This window comes from Palaemon carinicauda, chromosome 16, assembly GCF_036898095.1.
Source record: "Palaemon carinicauda isolate YSFRI2023 chromosome 16, ASM3689809v2, whole genome shotgun sequence".
Classification (NCBI taxonomy): domain Eukaryota; kingdom Metazoa; phylum Arthropoda; class Malacostraca; order Decapoda; family Palaemonidae; genus Palaemon; species Palaemon carinicauda.
This window is the reverse complement of record NC_090740.1, coordinates 20026188-20050849: the sequence shown is the minus strand read 5'-3', so window position 1 is coordinate 20050849 and position 24662 is coordinate 20026188. Positions and strand designations below refer to the sequence as shown.

At 40.9% G+C, this 24662-nt stretch overlaps 1 protein-coding gene across 2 annotated transcripts in view; it reads left to right on the top strand.

The window, feature by feature from the left end:
• The window catches only part of LOC137654972 (serine racemase-like), an 87133-nt gene that overhangs the window by 32195 nt on the left and 30276 nt on the right, over positions 1 to 24662 (top strand). For both annotated transcript variants that reach the window (XR_011046767.1, XM_068388872.1), the window contains exons 5-6: positions 6948 to 7062; positions 21256 to 21352. Coding sequence is in view for 1 of the 2 variants with exons in the window: in XM_068388872.1 (XP_068244973.1) it covers positions 6948 to 7062; positions 21256 to 21352 (212 nt within the window). In the remaining variant the exon portion in view is untranslated. The remainder of the gene's footprint in view (positions 1 to 6947; positions 7063 to 21255; positions 21353 to 24662) is intronic.

Below are 24662 nucleotides of genomic sequence, written 5' to 3'. Positions count from 1 at the left end.
AAGATCTGCCCTTCCAATTCGACCTACACGTTTGATGGTCTGATCGGGTTAGTTATGGGAAATACGTTCTGTCTGAGGCCTCTATCAGACAGGAATCGATAGTCGGTTACCCACTCGTCATCACAGCCTTCCTCTGATTCGACGTCTATGCATCCAAATCCCCCTCATCAGGTGGTCTACCTCACTGATTCCCCAGGTACACAGCCCAACCCCGTTGGGATGTTTTACCTGCATACAGCCCTAGATCCGAACCCTCAGGCTCCTCTCGTGGACACCAGAGAGGAAGCTACAGGAGTAGAAAACAGTCTCGCCATCGAGACGGACCTAGGAAAAAGGGGGCTCGGAGAAGGAAAGTACCTAGATTCACCCCCTCACAACGCGGTGGTCCCGGTAGGGGGTAGACTTTACCACTTTCGAGACCATTGGACCTTCGGTCTGTGGGCTCATAGCATAATCTCTAAAGGTTTGAGGTGAAAATGGCCACAAGGTCCTCCTCCTCCACCAGTGACCTTCTCCCAGAAATCCACTCCCATCCTGAAAGAGTACACCACAGGGTTACTCAAGAAGAAGCAATCAAACGGGATCGATCACTGAAGTTCCAAAGCCACCTGTTCACAATTCCGAAGAAAGGCTTGTTGGCATTGAGAGTGGACCTGGACTTGTCAAGCTAAACTCTTACATTCTCTGCGACAAGTTCCGGATGTTGACTATCTCTCAGGTACGGACCTTACTTCCCTGTAGGACCGTCACCACCTCTGTCGATCTTACCGACGACTATTATCTTGCGCCTATAGCTCGAAACTTCTCTTCTTATCTGGGTTTCCGCCTAATCAGGAAAGCCTTTGTGTTCAAGACATGCCCTTTGGCCTCAACATTGATCCCAGGATATTCACGAAACTAGGGAGAGAGTGTTAGAACAACTCAGGAACCAAGAGATACAAATCATTGCTTATCTGGCCGGTTGGCTCATTTGGGCCCGGCCGGCCATAGAAGGCAACAGAGCTATGAAGGAATTACTTAAATTTCTCGACAACCTGTGATTTCGGGTCAATCTCCAAAAAATCTCGCCTGCAACTATCAGGCCGCTTAGAATGGTTAGCCATTCAGTGGGACCTTTCGAAGCACACGTTGTCTCTCCCTTCCAAAAGGTAAGAGGAATAGTTTCCAAGATCAAAAATTTTCTCAAACACAAACAGGTGTCCGAAGAGCCTTAGAAAGTATCCTCGGACTTTTCCAATTCACTTCAGTAACAGATCTCCTAATAAAAGCCAAACTCAAAGACATCAATCGAGTTTGGAGAAAGAAAGCTACAGTACCTATAAGAGACATGGTCTCGAAGATCCCCTCTGTCTTGAAAATGAGACTACGCCCATGGTCCGAACCGAAGGACCTCTCCAAATCGGTTCCTCTACAATTCCCACCTCCACAAGTGACATTCCATACAGCCGCGTCTCTAAGTGGATGGGGGGATTACTCCGAACATCAGATGTTTCAGGTTCTTGGTCACTCGCCATGAAACAGTCCCATATCATTGTTCTCAAAGCCATGGCAGTGTTCTTGACCCTGAAGAGAGACTCTCCTCCGAGGTCGACCCACATCAGAGTAGTGTCAGACAGCACAGACGCAGTACACTACGTCAACAGGGGAGGATCCAAGTCACCCAACCTGAATCAGATCCTGGTCACTATCTTCGCCTGGGCAACAGAAGAGAACTGGTTCCTGTCAGCACCTCACCTAGCGGGAGGCCAGAATGTGAGAGCGGACTCACTATCCAGGACGGATCCACTGGAGTCAGAATGGTCTCTAGACATAATTTCATTCCGGTGGATACTCAGGCTTGTTCCAGGCCTCCAGGTAGATCTATTCGCAACTCAGATGAATCACTAACTTCCTTGTTATGTGACCCCAACCCTGGACCCTCGGGCTTATGCCATGGACGCATTACCCCGGGATTGGAACCATTAGAAGAAGATTTCCCTATCTCCCCCAGGGAATCTTCTAAAAACTTTTACACAAACTACGCTCCTTCCGGGGCGCAGTGGCTTTAGTACCACCTCACTGGCCAAGAACAGTTGGTTTCCTCTCCTCCTCGAGTTGAAACTCAGTCCCATCCGGATCCCGTTCCTCAAACTGACCCGAGTATCCAAACTCCCTGTGTCAGATTACTCAAGGATAGCCAAAACTCTAACTTTGTGGACTACAGGAAGTTGGCAGCTCGTAGAGATGCAAACATTGAACCGGAAAACGATCTCTTCATCGAATGGGACAAAAGGGACTCGACAATTCGCCAATATGATTCGGCCGTTAACAACTAGCAGGTCCCCTAAGAGTGCAGACCATACTCGTATGTCCCCGCATTTAGCCATCTCTTTCTTGAGGTTCCTATTTGACAAAGGCCTAACAGTTAGCACTTTAACCACCATCAAGTCAGCTTTGAAGAAGATCTTCCTTGTTGGGTTCAACATTAACCTAGCTGATTCCTATTTCTCATCAACCCCAAAAACATGTGCTAGGCTTCGACCTTCGGTTCGGCCACAAAAGGACTCTTGGTCTCTGAACGGTGTTCTCAAACTTGCGATGGACACGGACAATGAATCCTGCTCTTATATCACTCTTCTTAGGAAGACTTTATTTCTAACGGCTATGGCCTCAGGTGATGGAACATCAGAACTAGCAGCTCTCTCACGAAACCCGGAAAACATAGATTTCCTCCCTTCAGCCGAAGTACTCCTTTTCCAGACAAAGCTTTCCTAGCTAAAAAATGAGGATCCGCAAAATAAGTGCTCCCCACGGAAGATTATTCTTCATCCCCAAGATTTTTCTCCGTGTACAGTCACACTTTCAAGCCCCTTTTTAGCTAGAACTGCCACCCGCTCGTCTGGCCCCTTGGTTATCAGGGAACAAGGAGGTACTATTTCCATTCACGGTATCAGGCAACAAATCCTCTACTTCATTAAACATACTAATCCGGAATCATTTCCCCAGGCTCATGATATACGGACAGTAGATGCCTCCAACAATGACTTCCAGAACAGGGACTTTGATGATTTTAAAAAATATACGGGTTGGAAATCCCCTATGGTTGTCAAACGCCAATATCTAAAGATCTTACAGGCCCTTAAATACCCGACGATGGCAGAGGGGAGCCTATCCCTCCCCATTAATCTCCTCTTCTTCCTTTCTTCCATCTCTTCTCTTCTCCCTCCTACCCGCCACTCACACCACGTCGCCGCTCTCCTTGGTAGTTCGTTAGCCCTATGATATTTGCCATGTTTAATTCCTATGGTTTAACTGTTATTGTAGTTACCGTTCCTTTAATGTTTAGATATACTTAGACATGTAAGGTTTGATGCCTTTTGCGATTCGACACTCAGTTGGTTCCTTGTCGTCATTATTATTTAACCTTACGTTCTCTATGTCATTTGGCTGGTTGGTAATTGGACGATTACTTTATTATATCATAGTATTGTCGTACATGGTGATTGTATTCTCCTCATTATGTTATTAATTTATTGGGCTTGGAAGGCATTCTCTGGTACTTTTTCGCCGGCCGTCACAGGTCGACCCAGAAAAGGGATTTTGACGAAGGAAAAATCTATTTCTGGGGAGAGACCTGTGACGCCCGGCGAAACCCTTCCCGATTATTTTTGTACGGACCCACCCTTTCCTTGCCAAGCCTTATGTTCTTGCAGAAGGATGACCTGGTGAGCGCGAGTGGTAGGTGTCGGTAGGGTAACCCAACTGTATTCTCTAGGGCCTGTCACGGCCCTCCCCCTTTGATGAAGGGATTATCTAAATGGAAGACAGCCTGTGAATAGTGTTTTAAAAACGCCCTTGTTAGATATACGACACCAACAAGGTGCTCGCGCGAGGGTTGTAACCTCTGCATTCCATGCTTTTAATTTTCTCTGGTATATTTGGAAGATTTATATCAGAAAAAGTACAAAGAAGGACTTTTTCGCCGGGCGTCACAGGTCTCTCCCCAGAAATAGATTTTTCCTTCGTCAAAATCCCTTTTTTATAGCTATACAACCTGAGTCATTTACTTATATTGTCTGCTACCACCCCACAAGTCCCGACCAAAAGACAAAGGGGCTTGTGTTCACACCAGCATCACCTCACCTAGATGTGGTTGGATCATGGTGCAACTATACATTGATGCCATACCCATAAAATTTTTTTCTATAGGGTCTGAACAAAGGGCACCAAAAGCTTTTAAATGACTCTGGTTTGTATAGCTAGGAAAATAAAAATGTGTTTAAAATTTATAGTCACTCCCCAAATATATCAAGGGACGGTGAGAATAGGATGGGAGTGTTTACATAAAAGTTGTTCTGAACCCTTCATTGAGGATTAAAACTTTTGATACACAAACCTTGAAAATATAAGGGGATCTTATATTATTATTCCTGGGTGTAGGGTAACCTTTTGTGGAAATAGTTGTGCACACTATAATATTTATTTCCATGAATCCCCCCTTGATTTTCATTTTGCTTCTTCTCCAGAAGCCCGGTTTAATCAACTTACCCATAATATTTTTAATTTTCCCATTTTCTTTTGCTTTGATAATTACATGCACTAGCATAAGTGAGGAAAAGGTTATGTTGCCATGATCACACTTAGATTGTATACTCTCTTAGATTATTTACTTACTGCTCTTATTATATCTTCCCCTTTTTTGACAGCAATTATTGCCTGGAATGTGCATGGGAATTATTTCTGGGAAATTGTGATCCTCATCCCCTTTATCGTTTCGGAGGCAATACAATGTGATTTCAATAATCGTTGTGAAGAGCGAGTTTCATTCTTGGAACCTTTCATGGAAACGTATGTTTCAGTGATTGCCAATCAAGTTACCAATTCTAAAAAGAAAAGGAAACTTGCTGTTAATTCAGGGGAGAAGCCAGGGGAAGACTAGGCTAGTTGATTATAACAGTAATGACAACTGTAATGACATGCCTCCACCTTTAGAATCTTTCAACATTGATCAGCTTCATAAGTTCTTGAAAATGTTATTATTATCATTATTATTATTATTAATATTATTATTGTCATTATTATTATTATTGTTATTATTATTATTATCAGCAATCTAAGATCAAGGTAATGAGAATTGCAAGAAGAAAAGGATCTCCAATAAACATACAGATTGGCGATGAAGTTATGTAGGAAATCAGCCATTTCAAGTACTTGAGAAGTATTATAACACAAGAAGGAAACTGCAGTAAAGAGATTAAGAACAGAAAAGAGAGAGAGAGAGAAAGAGAGAGAGAGAGAGAGAGAGAGAGAGAGAGAGAGAGAGAGAGAGAGAGAGAGAGAGAGAGAGAGAGAGAGAGAGAGAGATTTTAACAGGAAAACTGAAAATGGAAGTGGAGAAGAGAATTGCAAAAACTTCCATATGAAGTGTAGCATTGTACAGTTTTGCAACAGGGACTATAAAAGCAACAGACAAGAAACATCGAGAAGTATTTAAAATGTGGATATGAAGGAGGATACTAAAATAAGTTGGAGAGATAAAGGACAAATGGAGAAGTACTAAGAATAGTTGGAGAAGACAACCCTAATAACAACAATAAAGATGAGGCAGAAAAACTGAATAGCACTTTTTAAGAGGAGGCTGGTTACTGAAGGATATTATTTAAGGTAAATTTGAAAGACAAAAACCCAGAGGAATGGAAAGTAAGTCTGCCAGATGACCTAAAGGGAGGGAAAAGGTACCAAGAGCTAAAAGAGGTGGCCATGAATAGAGAATTATAGAGGGCGACTAATCCATGAAAGGACAAGCCTTAGGGTAGAACACTATAGTAGTAGTATTATTGTTATTGCTGTATACTACCTAAGCTGCAACCCTAGTTGGAAAAGCAGAATGCCATAAGCCCAAAGACTTCAACAAGGAAAATAGCCCATTGAGGAAAGGAAATAAAGAAATGAATAAACTATATGAAAAGTAACACAAATAGAATATGAAATGCTGTTTGCTGTATATTGCTCTAGTGAAAGTATGATACTGTCTGGTATGATAATTATATTGATATTGAAATGGTAACAAAAAGCAAACAAATGCACAATAAGATTATCACTAACACCTGCAAACACATATGCCCATACTGTGAATATAATACAAAAATTAGTAAAAGAGGCTCTAGATATATGTATTATATATTTTTGTAATATTTTATAATATAAAATGCTTGATTGAAAATATTGTATTACATGATTACTAATATAAAAGAAATTTTTTTTTCTCTCTCTCTCTCTCTCTCTCTCTCTCTCTCTCTCTCTCTCTCTCTCTCTCTCTCTCTCTCTCTCTCTCTCTCTCTCTCTCTCTCTCTCTCTTAAAAAGGGGAAATGTTATTCAATTGTAATTGTTTTTATTTAATCATGTGTTTGATTTGTTTCCTTAATTAGACACAAATTGAGATTTTGGATTAAAAGAAATACAAGATGGATTTTATATAAAATATATTATTATCTGATAACTTACTCTAGGATAAAGGTGTGTACTTTTTTCAAAGAAAGCTCTGAATATATTACAAAAGGACAACATTACATGCTTCCAACTCTACTCACCATTTTTTCATTTGAGTAAGAAATCAAAAAAAAAAAAAAAAAAAATGGGGAATGGGTACATTGGATAATAATTCTAGTCTCTAAAAGTTTCTATTTTTTTCTGTCAACTTTTTTTATTTTTGTCAATTTTGTGCCTCGACAGTTTTTGGGAGCAGTGTATAATGTATTAAAATGGTACCAAATGGTCAATTGTGTATAAACGAATTTGGGGTTGCCGAAATCATGGATAAGGAAGGTTGACTTTATTTTGTAAATTAAATCTTTTATTTTTGTGCAATGTAAATGCCTTTTCCTCCATCAAATTTATTTTCATTGAATTTCTTTATAGCAACTTATTGACTACCCATGTAACATTTGTTAAGTATTTAATCTTTCAGAATTGATGTATGCGCTAAGGTGGCAGCAGAAACGGGGAAGACTATCATTCACTCGTCAGAGAACTATGATGTTATTGCAGGGCAGGGAACTATTGCTCTAGAATTTTTTGAAGAGGTAAGATTGTATGTCATGTGCCTCATCAAACTATTGCAAATGAGATTTTTCAGTTAAAAATTTATGAAGAAATTATTTGTTCAAGGTTGTTTAAGGAGAGCAGATGACTTGAAGTGACATATCTGATGGTTGTCTCCTCTTTCCTTACTTTCCTAGAAGCACAAGTCTAGACAAAATATTCTATAAACAAATGTTAAATCTATTATAAAGATATTTTATTTCATGAGGAGTAGCAGCTATAAGCAAAATATCATCAGCATAGCAGCATTTTTAATCTTCATTTCCGTAATGGAAGCTTTGTTTCATGTTTGTAATGCCATTCATTGTGGTATACTAACACTGTGCGGCATAGCTTAAATAGAAAGGGAGATAGAATCCCATCTTGTCTTACAAAACTATCTCTAGTATAGTAAGCACTAGAGGACCCATTACTGTACATTCTACATTAACTGTCTGGTTTTGTAAGTAGTGTATTAATATATATGATATATCTACAGGTATGCTTCTATCAAATAGCATGAGACCGAGTAAGAAATGATCTACCATCTCAAAGGCCTTTGACAAAAAGACAAAAACTTCATAATCACTTTATGTTTTGTGTACTCATGCATTACCTCCTTCAGAAGACAACGTGAATCCGTGTTCGACACACTCATCTTATAACCAAATTGCCTGTGATCAAAATGGATCTTCTATGATACAAATTTCAAAAATCTTTGTACTTCACTGTGGGAAGTACAATGTGAAGGTAATAGTATGAAAAACTTGAATTATTAAAATAGTTCAAGTTTTCCAAGAAAATGTCATCAGCATTCTTGAGGTAAACCAAATGTATGTATACCATCATGCCTGACCTCTTTACTTAAACATGAAATACGTATTGTTAATGTAGATTAGAAAACTTATATGCATTTTTATAATAGTTCCTCACTTAGCCGTAAACACTTAGAGAAAGTCTTTTGTCCACATTGCACATTGCCATTTATCTGGCTCTGAGGGAAAAATTTATTCACATAAAACCAACAATTGTATTAGCAATATATATATATATATATATATATATATATATATATATATATATGTATATATATATATATATATATATATATATATACAGTATATATATATATATATATATATATATATATATATATATATATATATTATATCTATCTATCTATCTATATATATATATATATATATATATATATATATATATATATATATATATATATATTTCTGGGCTCGAACCTGTGCCGCCCAGTGAATAAGCTCCATTTAAGCACTTATTCTTAGGTAATTTACTGCTAAATATACCAGAGAAAAAATGTAAAGGAGTGCTAGGTTAACTAGCTCGCTCACCTAATGGTGTCGGTATAAAATTGGGCGTATAATCCAGAGGTCCCGCACTATTTAGATTAATCCACGACAGAGAACCCCAATAGAGGAGAGCCGTTCAACCTCACTCGGTACTACTACAATGCATCCGCTCAGAACCCAACTCCGTTTAGCACGACTTGTGCAGTAACCCGCATTTTTCTAGTGCTCTCGATTTTTGGATATTTTCTAGTGAATTATGGCTTCTTCGTCGGTTTCCCAGGAGACACCGTCTAAGTTAAGTACCAAGCTGGGTTTTACTGTGTTTTGAGCAATCTAGATCGTTTAATATATATATTATAGGAGTTATTCTCTTCGTTCATACCGATCTTGCTTGATTTCACTACAGTTGGTACTCCTGTTTTTGAGAGCTTTTAATTTTCACTTGCGGTGTTACTATGTGTATTATTTTTATTATCAAATATTATTTGTTATTGTGAATATTCATTATTTAGCGTTTAGAATCCTCGTGGTTCAATTTTTGGGCCGATATCATTTACGTATCGCTATGGCTGCCGACCGTGCTAAGGCGGCAATGTTATTTTAGCCATCAGGTGTGTCTTTTGTGATTTAATTATTTATGTTGCATGCCTTGCCCAAAAATTTTCTATGTGTTTATTCATATATTTAACGCTATTATTTTTATTATAATGAATATTTGTGCCATTACTCCGTTTGATCTGTCTGTTGGGGATCGTCAGTTGGTAGCCCTGCTGCCTCGTATCACGTGATCCTCCCCCACGCTCCCCCTCTAGCTAGGTGGGAGGCTAGGCTTCTCCCCCCCTCCACTAAGGGACCGTTGCCTTCCCTCCTTTTAGAGGGGGTAGTTAAGTGTTTATGGACTTTGTCCTCCGGGTGGCCTGGCGGTTTAGTCTCTGTCTAGTCTGGTTGGCCACCGGTCAACAGAGTTGGATCCCGGTGCACCCTATTTTATATTCACTTTTCATTCTGGCTTATGTTATACGAAACCCTCCGGGTTCGATTGGCAGTTCTTAGTTACAGTTCCGCCCCCCTATTATTTTATAACATTTCCTATGATGATTATATATGACAGATCACTACCCCGGAGTCTCTAAAGGAATTGGTATTGAATATACCTTTATTTCCCGGCCCGGGGTCTACCCCACCCCGGGAAATCAGACACTATGTGTCTTAATTCCTTGTTATTGCATCCTTTTTTATGCTCCCGGCTTGACCGGAATGGATGGCTATACTTTAGTTTCAAGTTAGACTTATGTTTAGGCCCGGGACCCCCGGTCCCGCCCCTATGTAAGAATATTACAGTCAAGCTCTAACCTTGCGTTAGACCTATGTTAGGCCCGGGTCCTCCGGACCCGCCCCTAAAAAAAAAAAAAAAAAAAAAAAAAGAAAAAAAAAAAAAAAAAAAAAATTTATTTTTTATTTTTTACAGTCTAATCTTGTGTTAGACCTATTTTAGGCCCGGGTCCTCCGGACCCGCCCCTACTTAACAGAATAGTACAGTTAAGCTCTTTTCTTGTGTTAGACCTATGTTAGGCCATTTAAAGAATAGTACAGTTAAGCTCTAATCTTGTGTTAGACCTATGTTAGGCCCGGGTCCTCCAGACCCGCCCCTAATTAAGAGAATTACAGTTTCTCATATACTATTCTTTTTACAGATGGTGCATTGTCTGACGCCGGCCTGTGCAGCTGTTCTGCACCAGCCTTGTGGCCACTCCGTCTGCCGATCTCACGCCCCTTGTGGGGTTCAACTGGAAGACGTTGTGGTATGGCACCCGGATAACTGTGTGATTTGCTTCGACCTCATCACTACCCTTGGATCTGACTCGGTGAGTCCCGTTGGCTATATTGCCTTCTTATTTTATTTACTATTAGTAAGATATCTATGGTCTTGAAGGACCATTGGGAGTCTCCCTTTTATAATTCCCCCTATTATTTCAGGCATCCCCGGAGCAAAAGTCTGCGGCTCGGGCCACACTGAAGGTGTGGATTGGTGGGTTTGCCCGGAATGTAAAGTCTAAGCGGCCGTACGTCCTATCTGAGGACTACTGCACCATGGTTTACCCCAACGCCAAGTCTTCAGCTGCTGTGGCTAGGCATGTGGCAGCTCCCATCATTGCCCACATTGATGCCACTATAACGGGTCTCATCGACCCAGAGCAAGATCCATCGGACGCCCCCGGAGGTCTGGAGGACAATGTTGCCTCCATGAACCTGGACGTCGAACCAATGTTGCTAGACGAGCCGGATACAGGTAGGGTGGTAAGTGAGGCAGGTGTGTCCGGCGCTGAGATTCCTATCCTCAGCCCCGCTCTTTCTTCTTCTTCTGATCGCTCTTCCTTTCTTGGATTTTCTGGGGACCGTGATTCGTCTCAACGTTCATACCCGGTTCCCCCTAAGGATAAGTCTACTTCAAGGACCTTACCCAAAGCTCGCAAGCCTCATAAGACTTCTCATGGCTCTAAACATGGTACGAACCCGTCTTCAAAGACCTCTGGTTCCTCCTCTAAGTCTCACGACCCGGGAGTTCCTTCCGCCCCTCCTGCTGCTAGCCCGGGCCTTTCCGAATCAGCTATGCTTCGCATCGTGTCGGAGATGCAGGAAAAGTTGGTTTCGGAGATGCAGTCGAGGATGGACACGATGTTCTCTAACTTCGGTCAGAGAATTGGGGCTTTAGAGCAAGGAGCTCCGGAGAGAGTCCAAAGCGCTCTCATACCGGATGCCTCTAAGCTCCCGCCGTTTGCCAAGAACAACCCCTGGCGGATGGCTCTTCATTCCCCGTTCTCAGACGGAATGTTGACTCTGGAGGGCCTTGGCACTCGTCCTCTAGAGGACTTTGAATTCTTTCCTCTGGGTCTGGCATTTCCATTTCATGGTTATGCCAGACTTACCGAGGAAGCTTTAGTCCGATTAGACAAGGTCCCCAAAGAGACGGTCATCTTCCCGAAGGAGCAAGCCCAATCTGTTTGGGCCAGATTTTTGAATGACATCGGCTGCACTAACACCATGCTGACGCCTCATAAAAGCTCCTTTACGATGTTCTTAATGGACAAGACCACCTTGACTCCATGCGTCAATAAGGTGGCAGAGCTTGCCTTTCAATATGCTCTGGAGGAGAAGCCCTTGCCTCCCATCCGAGAGGTGGATCCAATCTCCCTCCTTCTTCCCTCAGGTATTGAGTGTTGGGACAACGTCCATACCACCTTTACCTCCGGCAAGCTTGCAGCAGACTGTGCCTCAGTCTTGTTTAGTGAGAAGCTTCCCCGTCTCCCGGAATCTCTCATTAAACAGGAATATGATTCCCGCCTACGTGTGGGCCGTACTCTAAACCTGGCCACATCCACGGAGTCGATAGCCTTGACTTACGATACGGAGAGTATTTTTAAGTCTCTCAACAAGGCTACGTTACAGTCGTTATATTATGATTTGTATGACTTTGCTACTGCTAAACGCAGATGTCGCAAGCATGTTCTAGCTGAGGCGACGATTAGGCATGAACCTAATAAACTCATCCGGTCCTCCTGTTGGGGTTCAAATCTCTTCCCCGAGGATCTCGTAGAGGAAGTCTTGGCGGAGGCCACTAGGGTTAATCAGAGCCTTAAAGCCCGTTGGGGTTTGACCCCTAAACGCAAGTATGACCCCGCAAATTATCAAGCCCGGGGTAGGAAGAAGCTTAGACCATATACCTCCACCCAGTTCAGGCAACAACAGAGTGCTTCATCCAACTTCCGGCTGCCTCTTCCTCCATCTTCTGTTGCCCCTGCGCAGCCCTCCACCTCTCGGGCTCCTTCGGATGACTATGTCACCGTTCTGCTACCTAAGAGCCAGCTTTCTGGTGCCTCCGCCACTTCCCCTGCCTTTAACCAGTCCTACGAGGCTCATAGCTCTTCCCAGAGTTATGGTAGAGGTAGAGGCTACCACCGTGGCTCTAACCAGAACAAAGGCAGGGGAAGAGCCTTTCGCAGAGGAAAGAACTTCCGAGGCGGACGTGGAGGCAACTCCTCAAACCAATACTGAGGTGCAGCAGGTAGGGGGGAGGCTCTATGCCTTCCGCAACAAATGGAGGTTCAGTCCCTGGGCGTTCAGTATCATCTCCAAGGGACTAGGGTGGAGTTGGATTCAAGGACCTCCTCCTCCGAACAAATTTCGTCAACATTCCACCCCGGACCTGGTCGAATTTGTCCAGGATCTTTTACAAAAGAACGCCATACAAGAAACGAAACATCTGAAGTTTCAAGGTCGGCTGTTCAGTGTCCCGAAGAAGGATTCAGACAAGAGAAGAGTGATTCTAGATCTATCCCTTCTCAACTTGTCCATTCAATGCGACAAGTTTCGAATGCTTACCGTCTCGCAGGTGCGGACCTTACTTCCCCGTGGGGCCGTCACCACCTCTATCGATCTTACAGACGCCTACTATCACGTCCCGATAGCGAGACACTTCCGTCCGTACCTAGGCTTTCGCTTAGGGGACAAAAGTTACTCCTTCAAGGTGATGCCTTTCGGGCTCAACATTGCCCCAAGGATCTTCACAAAGCTAGCAGAAGTCGCTGTTCAGGAACTCAGGAATCAAGGGATTCAAGTAGTAGCCTATCTGGACGACTGGCTCATTTGGTCAGACACCTCCCAAAATTGCCTAAAAGCCACTCACAAAGTCATCCATTATCTTCAATCTCTAGGCTTCCAGATCAACTTCAAGAAGTCCTGTCTTCTTCCAAAATCGAAGTTCCAATGGCTCGGCCTGCAATGGGATCTTATATCTCATACTCTGTGTCTTCCCAGACCCAAGAGGTTAGAGATTGCAAGGAACACCAAACGCTTTCTCAAAGACAAAGTAAGTTCCAGACGGCTTCAAGAGAAGATTCTGGGGTCCCTTCAGTTTGCCTCAGTGACGGATCTTCTTCTGAAGGCAAAATTGAAAGATATCAATCGTGTCTGGCGTTCGAGGGCGAACCGGAAGCTCCGGGACAGGAAAGTCCGCCTTCCTCCCATTCTACGGGAAAGACTTCTTCCTTGGACAAGAGCAAACAGTCTGTCAAAGTCAGTTCCCCTTCAATTTCCGCCCCCGGAATTAATCATTCACACAGACGCATCCCTATCAGGTTGGGGCGGCTATTCTCAGCTCAAGAAAGTTCAAGGTCTTTGGACTCCCTTGTTCCGCCATTTTCACATCAATGTGCTAGAGGCCATGGCAGTTCTTCTATCCCTGAAACGTCTCGCTCTTCCCAAGAAACAACACCTTCGTCTGGTCCTCGACAGCGAAGTGGTGGTCCGCTGCCTCAACAGAGGCGGGTCAAAGTCAGGGCCTCTGAACCATGTTCTAGTAGCCATATTCTCCCTAGCAGCCTCGAACCGTTGGCATCTTTCAGCTGTCCACCTGGCGGGAGTCCGGAATGTAGTGGCAGACGCCCTGTCCCGGACCTCCCCTCTAGAATCGGAATGGTCACTCGATCTAAAGTCATTTCGGTGGATTCTCTCTCAGGTTCCCGGCCTCCAAGTGGACCTCTTCGCCACGGAATCCAACCACAAATTGAGAGTATATGTGGCTCCCAATCTAGACCCTCAGGCTTACGCCACAGACGCCATGTCACAGAATTGGGACAACTGGGAAAAGATTTATCTCTTTCCCCCGGTGAATCTTTTGCTGAAAGTTCTAGACAAACTGAGATCCTTCAAGGGACAAGTAGCCTTGGTCGCACCCAACTGGCCCAAGAGCAACTGGTATCCTCTCCTGCGGGAGTTGAGACTATACCCTCACCCGATACCCAATCCGGTTCTGTCTCAGATAGTACAAACACGCGTTGTGTACGCTTTCTCAAACATTCAGAGCGCCCTAACTTTATGGACTTTATGAAGTTTGCGGCTATGCATGGTGCCAATATTGATCCTCAAAACACCTTGTTCCTAGAATCAGATAAACGGGATTCCACCATCCGTCAGTATGACTCTGCAGTTAAAAAGTTGGCAAAATTTTTAATAGACTCAGACGTGATCTGTATGAACTTGAACCTTACAGTCACTTTCTTTAGATCTTTATTAGAATCAGGTCTGGCAGCCAATACTATCACTACTATTAAATCTGCTCTGAAAAAGATCTTCCTAGTGGGTTTTAACATAGACTTAACCGACTCTTTGTTAGCTTCAATTCCGAAAGCTTGTGCCAGACTGAAACCGGTTACTCGTCCTACCCCGGTGACCTGGTTCCTTAATGACGTACTCAAATTGGCTTCTGATACCATTAACAGTTCTTGTGATTACATGCCCCTTCTCAGGAAAACACTTTTCCTAGTGAGCTTGGCTTCCGGGGCAAGAATTTCTGAATTGGCAGCCTTGTTGAGAGACCCGGGTCATATTGACTTTCTGCCTTCAGGAGAGGTCCTTCTTTCTCCTAACAAATTCTTTTTGGCTAAGAATGAAGACCCTCAAAACAGATGGACCTCCTGGAAAATTGTTCCCCTCACGCAAGATCCGTCGCTGTGCCCTGTCACTACTCTTAGGTCTTATCTATCCCGGACCTCCTCTAACTCCTCGGGGCCTCTATTCGTTAGAGAACAGGGCAGTACCATTACTATTAAAGGGATCAGGCAACAAATTTTGTATTTTATTAAACAAGCTAACCCTGACTCTTTTCCTCTTGCACATGATATCAGGGCGGTTGCCACCTCGGTGAACTTCTTTCACCACATGAATTTTACAGACCTTTCCAGGTATACAGGGTGGAAATCACCGTCAGTGTTCAAGAAACACTACCTTAAACATTTGGAAGCCCTAAAATTTTCTACAGTAGCCGCAGGGAGCGTAGTTACTCCCGAGTAACTCACAGGTTAATGCCTTGACTCTTTATCTCTCCCTCTTACCTGCCTCATTTATACCCTATTGTATTCGTTGGTCTCGCACCTGAATACTGTTATTATATTTGTAAATTTTTATGCTCCTGAGTATCTGTATATATTATCACTCACGGCATTATTATACCTACCTTATTGGATTTATGTTCATATTTAAGATACCCTTATAATTGTTTTTTGGTACTCATCTCTGATTAAAGCATCCTGTATTTCTCTTACGCTTATGTTTTTTCCTTTATTTTGCAAGTTTGGTGACATTTTTCTCTTGTATAGATTCACTGGGCGGCACAGGTTCGAGCCCAGAAAAGGGATTTTGACGTAGGAAAAATCTATTTCTGGGCGAAGGACCTGTGCCGCCCAGTGAACCCTCCCAGCTCCTCTCCCTTGGAGTCCCCAAACTTTGGGTGCTAAGGAGTTGGGTTCTGAGCGGATGCATTGTAGTAGTACCGAGTGAGGTTGAACGGCTCTCCTCTATTGGGGTTCTCTGTCGTGGATTAATCTAAATAGTGCGGGACCTCTGGATTATACGCCCAATTTTATACCGACACCATTAGGTGAGCGAGCTAGTTAACCTAGCACTCCTTTACATTTTTTCTCTGGTATATTTAGCAGTAAATTACCTAAGAATAAGTGCTTAAATGGAGCTTATTCACTGGGCGGCACAGGTCCTTCGCCCAGAAATAGATTTTTCCTACGTCAAAATCCCTTATATATATATATATATATATATATATATATATATATTATACATACATATATATATATATATATATATATATATATATATATATATATATATACTGTATTGATTCTGGGGGAGAATATAGGCTGTATGCGGTAGATGTACGTCTGACAGGAACCATTGCAACGCCATTCTTTTGTAAGTACGTTTGTATTTACGTTTAACATACTCATGTTCCCGTAAGTGGCTGGTTTGACTTGCGAATAGGTACGTGACTGTGTGGTCGAACATTGGAGCCAACCCGTCATACACAACAGAGTTAAAAATAGAGTATATGCTTTTTTAGCTGTTACAAGAGTAGAACGAATTCTAAGTTCCTTTTAAATAAATATCTGGTCTCAATCCACATGCTGTAATGATTATTGTAAAAACAGTATCTACATACACACATACAGGTCTCACAGTTCTATATTTCTTTAATGTTTAAATATAATTAAAACAATTTTCTAAAACTTCATGCTAAATGGCAAAGAATAAATAATCTCTCTCTCTCTCTCTCTCTCTCTCTCTCTCTCTCTCTCTCTCTCTCTCTCTCTCTCTCTCTCTCTCTCTCTCTCTCTCTCTCTCTCTCTCTCTCTCTCTCATACACTAACAGAAGTAAAATTAACCTTAGAGAAAAAGGACCGAGATAGAAACTGTCTTTACTGGTAATGACTTATGCTTTCTGATTATCTGTCAATGAATTTAATCTCTTCGCACCTGTGTGTCAAGTGATTAAATGCCTATATTGAGGTGGAGGAAAAGGGTTGAACTACAGTATAATCTGTCTTTACTGTTATGACTTTAAGGTTTTCTGATTATTTTGTCAAAGAATGTGAGAATCATCAACCATGAAGGGCAGGAAAGCCAATCTGTACAAAATAATACCTTTTAATTATACAGGAGATGGTGACTTGACCAAAGGCCAGTGATTGGCCCATATATGGTTTTAATTTGAACGAACTCCTATGTATTGACTTTGGAAATTTGCTTTAGAGATTCATTTCATAAATTTTTATTATTACTTGCAATAGGTGTTTACTTCTTTTACTTATTTGTATGTTATTTTATTCTGGTATTTTAAGTATCATTACCTTTAATATGATAGTGACCAGTTTTGGGGATTTATTTAAAATGTTTAATCTCGTGTGTTGTTATTACTTTCATTATGTATTTACAGTACTTTAACTCCTTAATATAATAATACATACAGTAGCACAGACAGCAAACGGGGAAACCAAGTCATTATGAAAAAATACACGCTTTTGTGACAAAAGCATACAACATACAAAAATAGATGCTGGGTCACTGAACAAGTGAATTGAATTATCTTGCCGCCCTTTAAACACCACCTGGTACGAAGTTTCCAATATTTTCCGCTAGGATTTTGATAAAAATTTTGCCAGATGTACCCAGTCGCACTTAGTAATCAAAGATTTACCCACCATAAATGTACCATGTTTATGTCTGACCTACAAGCTATAAACGTCTGACCTACATGCTACCGTTAGGAGGCCGTCAAACCCATCAAATCTATATACTCGCGCATGTACGAGCTTGAGTCCCAACAGAAATTTGCATCCAATCGCATACCTAACTGTATGTGCACTACCCAAAAAACGGGATGCCAGACGTACCAACAATCCCGGTTTTGCTTCGCAAGCCCTAAAGTTTTATGTGTTTGGTTGCCAACTACAGTACCATTAAATCCTCTTATGGGAGCAAGATATGGGAATGTGTGATCCTAGCACAAGTGTGCATCATGTGCAGCAGTTGCTTAGCAACGAAGCATGACATAATCAAAACCAATTTTTTTTCATTGTTTGGTCATAGAAAACAAAACTAGAAGTACATACATACATACATATACCAAGGCACTTCCCCCAATTTTGGGGGGTAGCCGACATCAACAAAGAAACAAAAACCAAAAGGGGACTCTACTCTCTACGTTCCTCCCAGCCTAACAAGGGACTCAACCGAGTTCAGCTGGTACTGCTAGGGTCTCACAGCCCACCCTCCCACATATCCACCACAGATGAAGCTTCATAATGCTGAATCCCCTACAGCTGCTACCTCCGCGGTCATCTAAGGCATCGGAGGCAGCAGCAGGGCCTACCAGAACTGCGTCACAATCGCTCGCCATTCATTCCTATTTCTAGCACGCTCTCTTGCCTCGCTCACATCTATCCTCCTATCACCCAGAGCTTCCTTCACTCTATCCATCCACCCAAACCTTGGCCTTCCTCTCGTACTAGAAGTAACCCATATAAATGACTCAGGTTCATATACTGTAGGTAGGAAAAATACAAGTTATATGAAATTTAGTTTTTGACATGTGTGAATAATTTTTTCAAATATATATATATATATATATATATATATATATATATATATATATATATATATATATATATATATATATATATATATATATATATATATATATATATATATATATATATATATATATATATATATATATATATATATATATATATATATATATATATATATATATTAGCTGCATAAGGTAAAATTAAAAGACTTGTTTGTAGTTACTATTTTTGTATTACTAGTCACACTGTGAGTCTCTTTGTCACTCATAAGTCAAAAGAAGTAACTCCAATCAAGTTTTTTAATTTTTCCAGTCTACACACACTTCTCTGAGTGGGGATACCTTAACATGTTGAGAGCATTTGCATAGTGACATGATCAGCAAAGCTGTACTAGCCAGGGGCACTAGTTTGCATTGAGTTACTGAAGTCTCCCATCATCATCTGTCTGCTCTGGCCTAACTCCAGACATGAATAAGGACAAGTCTGAGGTTTTTGTCCTGGAGTGGACTAGAAACTAATGCATTCGTAGTGTTTGTTGTGTATATATATTTATCATCATAATCATCATCATCATCTACACCTGATGCAAAGGGTCTCGGTTAGATTTCTTCAGTCGTGTCTATATTGAGCTTTAACATCAATACTTCTCCATTCATCCTCTCCTCCTTTATGCTTCATAGTCCTCAGTCATGTAAGCCTGGGTCTTCCAGCTCTTCTAGTGCCTTGCGGAGCCCAGTTAAAGGTGAACTGATCTCTCTTGGGTAGTGCAAAGAGCATGCTCAAACCATCTCCATCTACCCCTCACCATGATCTCATCCATATATGGCACTCAAGAAATTTCTCATATTTCATTTCTAATCCTGTCCTGCCATTTAACTCCCAATATTCTTCTGAGTTCTTTGTTCTCAAATCTACAAAATGTGTAGGACATTGTCTTCTTATCATACCACAACTCATGTTCTTACTGTAACACCGATCTCACTAAACTGATATATAGCCAGATTTTTATATGTAATTGTTGGCGATTTGATTTTCAAATTTTACTTAACCTAGCCATTGACTGATTTACTTTTTACAATCTCTCATTAAACTCCAATACTAAAGACCCTGTGTTACAGATCATAGTTCCTAAATACTTAAATGATTCTACCTAATTACTGTAATCCTTTCTCTTTCCAATGATATTTCATCTTCCATTGTGTATTTTGTTATCATCTCTGTCTTCCTTAGATTTTTCTTGAGCCCAACCTCTTGTGATATTTCATAGATTCTGGTAAGCAAGCATATCAAATCCTGTGGTGTTCTGCTAATATGGACCTTCATCAGCATACAGCTAATTTCCTATTACCAATCCAGTCCAATCCTTCTCCACCATCCTTATTTGTTGTATGCATAAAATCCATGAGGAGGATAAACAACATAAGTGATTACACATTCCCTCGGAATACTCCTCTCTTCAGTGAAAATCCTTTTAATAGGACTCCACTAACATTAATTTTGCTCTTGCTATGCTTATGCACAGACTTAATCAAATTTGCATATCGTCACCCTCATAAACTAACTGCCTAAGTCATTTTCTCCACTTGTTGGGAAATCAAAGAAAAACCTCATTTCCTAATTCTTTATATCATTGTCTTGAGCTTCAATTCACAAATTCTTAGTAGAAGAATTTGTGAATTAGGATTTGTTAATTGAAGCTCAACACAATGATATAAAGAATTAGGAAATGAGGATTTTTTATTTCCCAACAAGTGAAGAAAATGACTTAGGCAGTTTGGTTATGAGGGTGACGATATTTAAGATGAATTATAGCAAGAGTAAATCGCCTTACAAAGTTACTTTTATGTTCCCTATAAACATACTGAACACAAAAAAGTACTTATAAGCTGCTCTTTTTATATAAAGCAGATACTGTACTTACATTGCCCTGCAGTGGGTTATATATATTCTGTTATTCTTTTTGTCTATCAATTATCATTCATTCTCATTATATGTGCTGCCCACATCCATGTGAATGTCTTACTTCTTGTTACAATATCCTTTACTTTAGTTTGCTCTCATATCCTTATGGCTCTTTTTTTCTCCTGATGTTAATCCCATAATCATTCTTTTCATAGCTCTGAGTTGTAACTAGCTTATGTTATATAATTATTCTTTTCATAGCTCTGCGTTGTAACTAGCTTATGTTATAAGTCTTTAGTAAGGCTCAAGCTCTGATTCATAAGTTAATTTTAGCAAGACTACCTGATTAAAAACTTTTCTTTTTAGAGAAAGTGGCCTTTTACATTTCATCATCATATTTTGTTTACCAAAAGCTCTCCATCCCATGATTATCCTTATTTTAATTTTGATCATGTCCTTGGGAATCACTACCTGTCTGTCCTAAGAACGTATACTCATTAACAGTCTCTAGAGGTTCGTCCATAACCTTTATTTGTTTTCCCTGTATATTCATTGAACATTATCTTAGTTTTGCTCATATTCATTTTCAGTCTTACATATCTGCTTTCTTTATTAAAATTTTTTATATACTGTATATTTCTTTCTGAGTAGGAACACCTTAACATGGTGAAAGGGGATATGTATTGCCATACTCAGCAAAGCTGTACTAGTTAAGAAATCCATACTAGGTTGGTTTGCTGTGAGCAATTATACCAAAATTTCCCACCATCACCAATCTGGAATGACCAGTGTGGTGATGAAAATGGCCAAACCCCAGACATGACTTAGGACATGTTTGAGGTCTGTCCTGCAGTAGGCTAGAAATGCCTGCATTTTTTTTTGCATATATATATATATATATATATATATATATATATATATATATATATATATATATATATATATATATATATATATATATATATATATATATATATATATATATATAGTCTCCATGTAAACCTTTTCTTACATTTTTTTTGTTTAATTACAGGTTCCAGATTTAGATGCCATACTGGTGGCCACTAGCGGAGGAGGAATGCTTGCAGGAATTGCATTAACAGCTAAAGCAATTCAACCAAGTTGTAAAGGTGATGGCCTACTTTTATTTAGATTCTAATATTAATAAAATTTTGTGGTTGGCTCATGGATAATTTCAATTTATTTTTTGGAGAATGTCGTCAAAGATCTCTGGTATGTACATTTAGGGATATTTTTATTTTGTAAATTTACTATTACACACAAGCAATTTGTTTAGATATAATTTAACATTCTGGTGTTTTATCCATTAATTTTGGTAGAACTTTTGAATTTAGGAAGATTTACCATGACGTTTGTGAAAAGTCATACCTTTAAAGTGAAGGAACGTTAGATATGAATATTTCATATAATTTTTAACGATGTTTTTATGATTTTGGTCAGTATTGGTTCCTATGAGGAAACAAAAAAATTCCCTTTAAAATAGGGAATGTTTTCTGTAGAGCTGGAATAGCTGTAGTTAATGATAGGTGGTGAGTGTGGATGAGTAGCCCCTCTCACCCACTTGTCAAAGACTCATCACTTTTGACTGAGGCTGCAGTAAATAAGGAAGTACTGTTGGGACCTATCCAAGGGTTTTGATTCTTTTTATTTGCCAAAAAGTATTTCTTGATGAGGATGTAACTTTTCATACTTAAGGGAGAAATGGGGGACGGTGCAGCTGATTTGTGGCAAGACCGGCTGAGACCCACACGTGACCCCTTTTCTTAAGTGCAGATCAGTGGTTGGCTTACACTTTCAGGAAACAGGGAGATAGCTAAGTTTTATCCAGGATCAATCTTGGTGATAACTAAGATGCCAGAAAAAAAGCTATTTCCTGTTCTCATCAAGTGCAGTACACCTGCCATTAAGGTCTTTGTGCATATGCCCCTGGCTGGGTCCATAGGGTGCATATGGCATAAAGGGTAAATTTTAGAGCTGTGTCACAAACTTTTTCAGACTTTGGTAGATTTTAGAGTTGTTCAGGTAATCGCTTCACTCCAATATTCACTGAATGCTCTCATTTTGATTGCCAAAAACAAATTTAACTAAATGAGGGCTTGGCCTTCCTTATGTCTTGCAGGCAGGCTTTCGATGTCATTTTCAACTGAGCAGGTAGCTAAGGCTACCTTGCATCCAGTGTCCTCTGTGCCTCTGGGCCCAGTGATGACCCCAGTAATTATGGGTGGGATGCCAGTGTCATGATCTTTGCAGTGCATTACAGCTCAAAACGGAAATAAAATGCTCTTGCGTCAGTAGTGGTAATGCCAAACCCTAAAGTTGGGCATAAGAAGTCATACATACATACAGTACATATACCAAGGCACTTCCCCCAATTTTAGGGGGTAGCCGACATCAAACAAACGAAACAAAAAAGGAGACCTCTCCTCTCTACATTCTGCCCAGCCTGACAAGGGACTCAACCGAGTTCGGCTGGTACTTCTAGGGTGCCACAGCCCACCCTTCCCCGTTATCCACCACAGGTGAAGCTTCATAACGCCGAATCCCCTACTGCTGCTACCTCTGTGGTCATCCAAGGCACCAGAGGAAGCAGCAGGACCTACTGGAACTGTGTCACAATCGCTCGCCATTCATTCCTATTTCTAGCACGCTCTCTTGCCTCTCTCACATCTATTCTCTTATCAGCCAGATCTGTCCTCACTCCATCCATCCATGTAGTCAATAAAACTAGCACATGTAGCCCTGGTGCCCATCATCCCTGTGCCATTTACTTCTGTTTAATCCACCCATTTGCCCATCGCCTCTGTACCTGTCACTGCTATTCTATGTCTTGTGTCTCCCTCCATCACTGTGCCTGTAACTCCAGTCCGTACGTCTATGTTGCAAGTGCCAGTGAATGTTCTTGCCACTTCCCCTGTGACAGTGTTCCCAGTGTTGTGCTTCCTGTCAGAGCAACTCCCAGTTTCATCCCTTTGGAAGCTTTGTCTTTGATGATCGCTTAGACCTCAACTTCTTTTCTTGCAGAACCTGAGTGTTCACTCTCAACTGAGTGCTTGCTCTCACCTGAGCATGCTAACTCTTCAGAGTGGATGTCTTTCTTCAAACGCGATGGCATGGTTGCGTACACATGCCTGAATATATATGTAGGGTGACTAACCTTACTAGAACTGTAGCAGGTACCGAGCCTGTTAGGGATTTATAACAGATGGGTTACAATGTCTTACCATTGCTTGCATCAATCTTAAGTTCCTCATAAGATCCAAGACTGGCCCCTACAGCGACCACATCCAGAACTGACCACAATTTTGAACTCGTTGAGAAGAGACTTTATACCTGCAAGAGCTTAAACGCACACCCTAACACATTCACTTTGATCTGTACATATAATTATGACTGACAGGTCTATCCTGTAGACCTCTCTAGCTACCAGAATCGGGACCATTGAAATCCAGTAACTCCTTGGAGTGATCCTCAACCTTGATCCCATTGTGGGTCAAGATCACCTGGAGTAGTTCCTTTTGCCAACAATTATCACCCGATATAATTTGGGTCGACCTCATGCTCTCTCTCCGTGGAATCAAAGAGTTCCCAGTACAGAACATCTTCAACCATCCTAGGAACAAACAAATTCCATTCAGATTTTGAGTCTCTTTACACCTCAGAGGATAGAAGGTTACCATCTAATCCCTTTTCCTCTTCCTCGGAATTCTTATGCCTAAAAGAAAGTCATAACTTTTAGCTGGCATGGAAGAACAGATCTCATATACCTGAAAATAATTCTCGAGCCTTTTGGGAGATTATAACTCAGGATCCTCACCCAATTGCTTTCCCCAAAGGGAGATACTCAGATTGCATAGTTAGGAAAAATACAAAACGGATTTTGAGCGAAGTGAAAAATCTATTTTTGGGTGAGATAGCCATGTCGTCCTGATGGAAGGTTCCTAATAGTAGCTTCCAAGGGATATATGAACTACAGTGATATTCCCTGAAAATTTACCTTTAGGTCTCCAGAATTCTAACTCCTGGCGTGAATATTCTTAAAATTTCTCATAAGGATATCGCATAAATCAGGGGACGTATATCTTGATACGACACATAGCGATCTTCACCCCAAATAGCGTTTTCGCCTCGAGGGGGAAGAGTGGCAAATTTGAAAGGGGAGCCGTTATCAAGGTTATCCTATTTCCCATACTACTATTGAGTATCAAGATGGCGCCCTATTCAGGATGGCGGTTATTCCTTGTAGCATTGAGCATGGTGCTACAGATATAGTAGTTTCGGGAGGAATCCTGCCAAGGCCTTTTCTATAGAAAAGGAGAGCAGGTCCATCAGGACAACATGGCTATCTCACCCAAAAATAGATTTTTCGCTTCGTGATAGAAGTTTACCAGAGAATTACTAGAAAGTACTGTATCTGTGGAT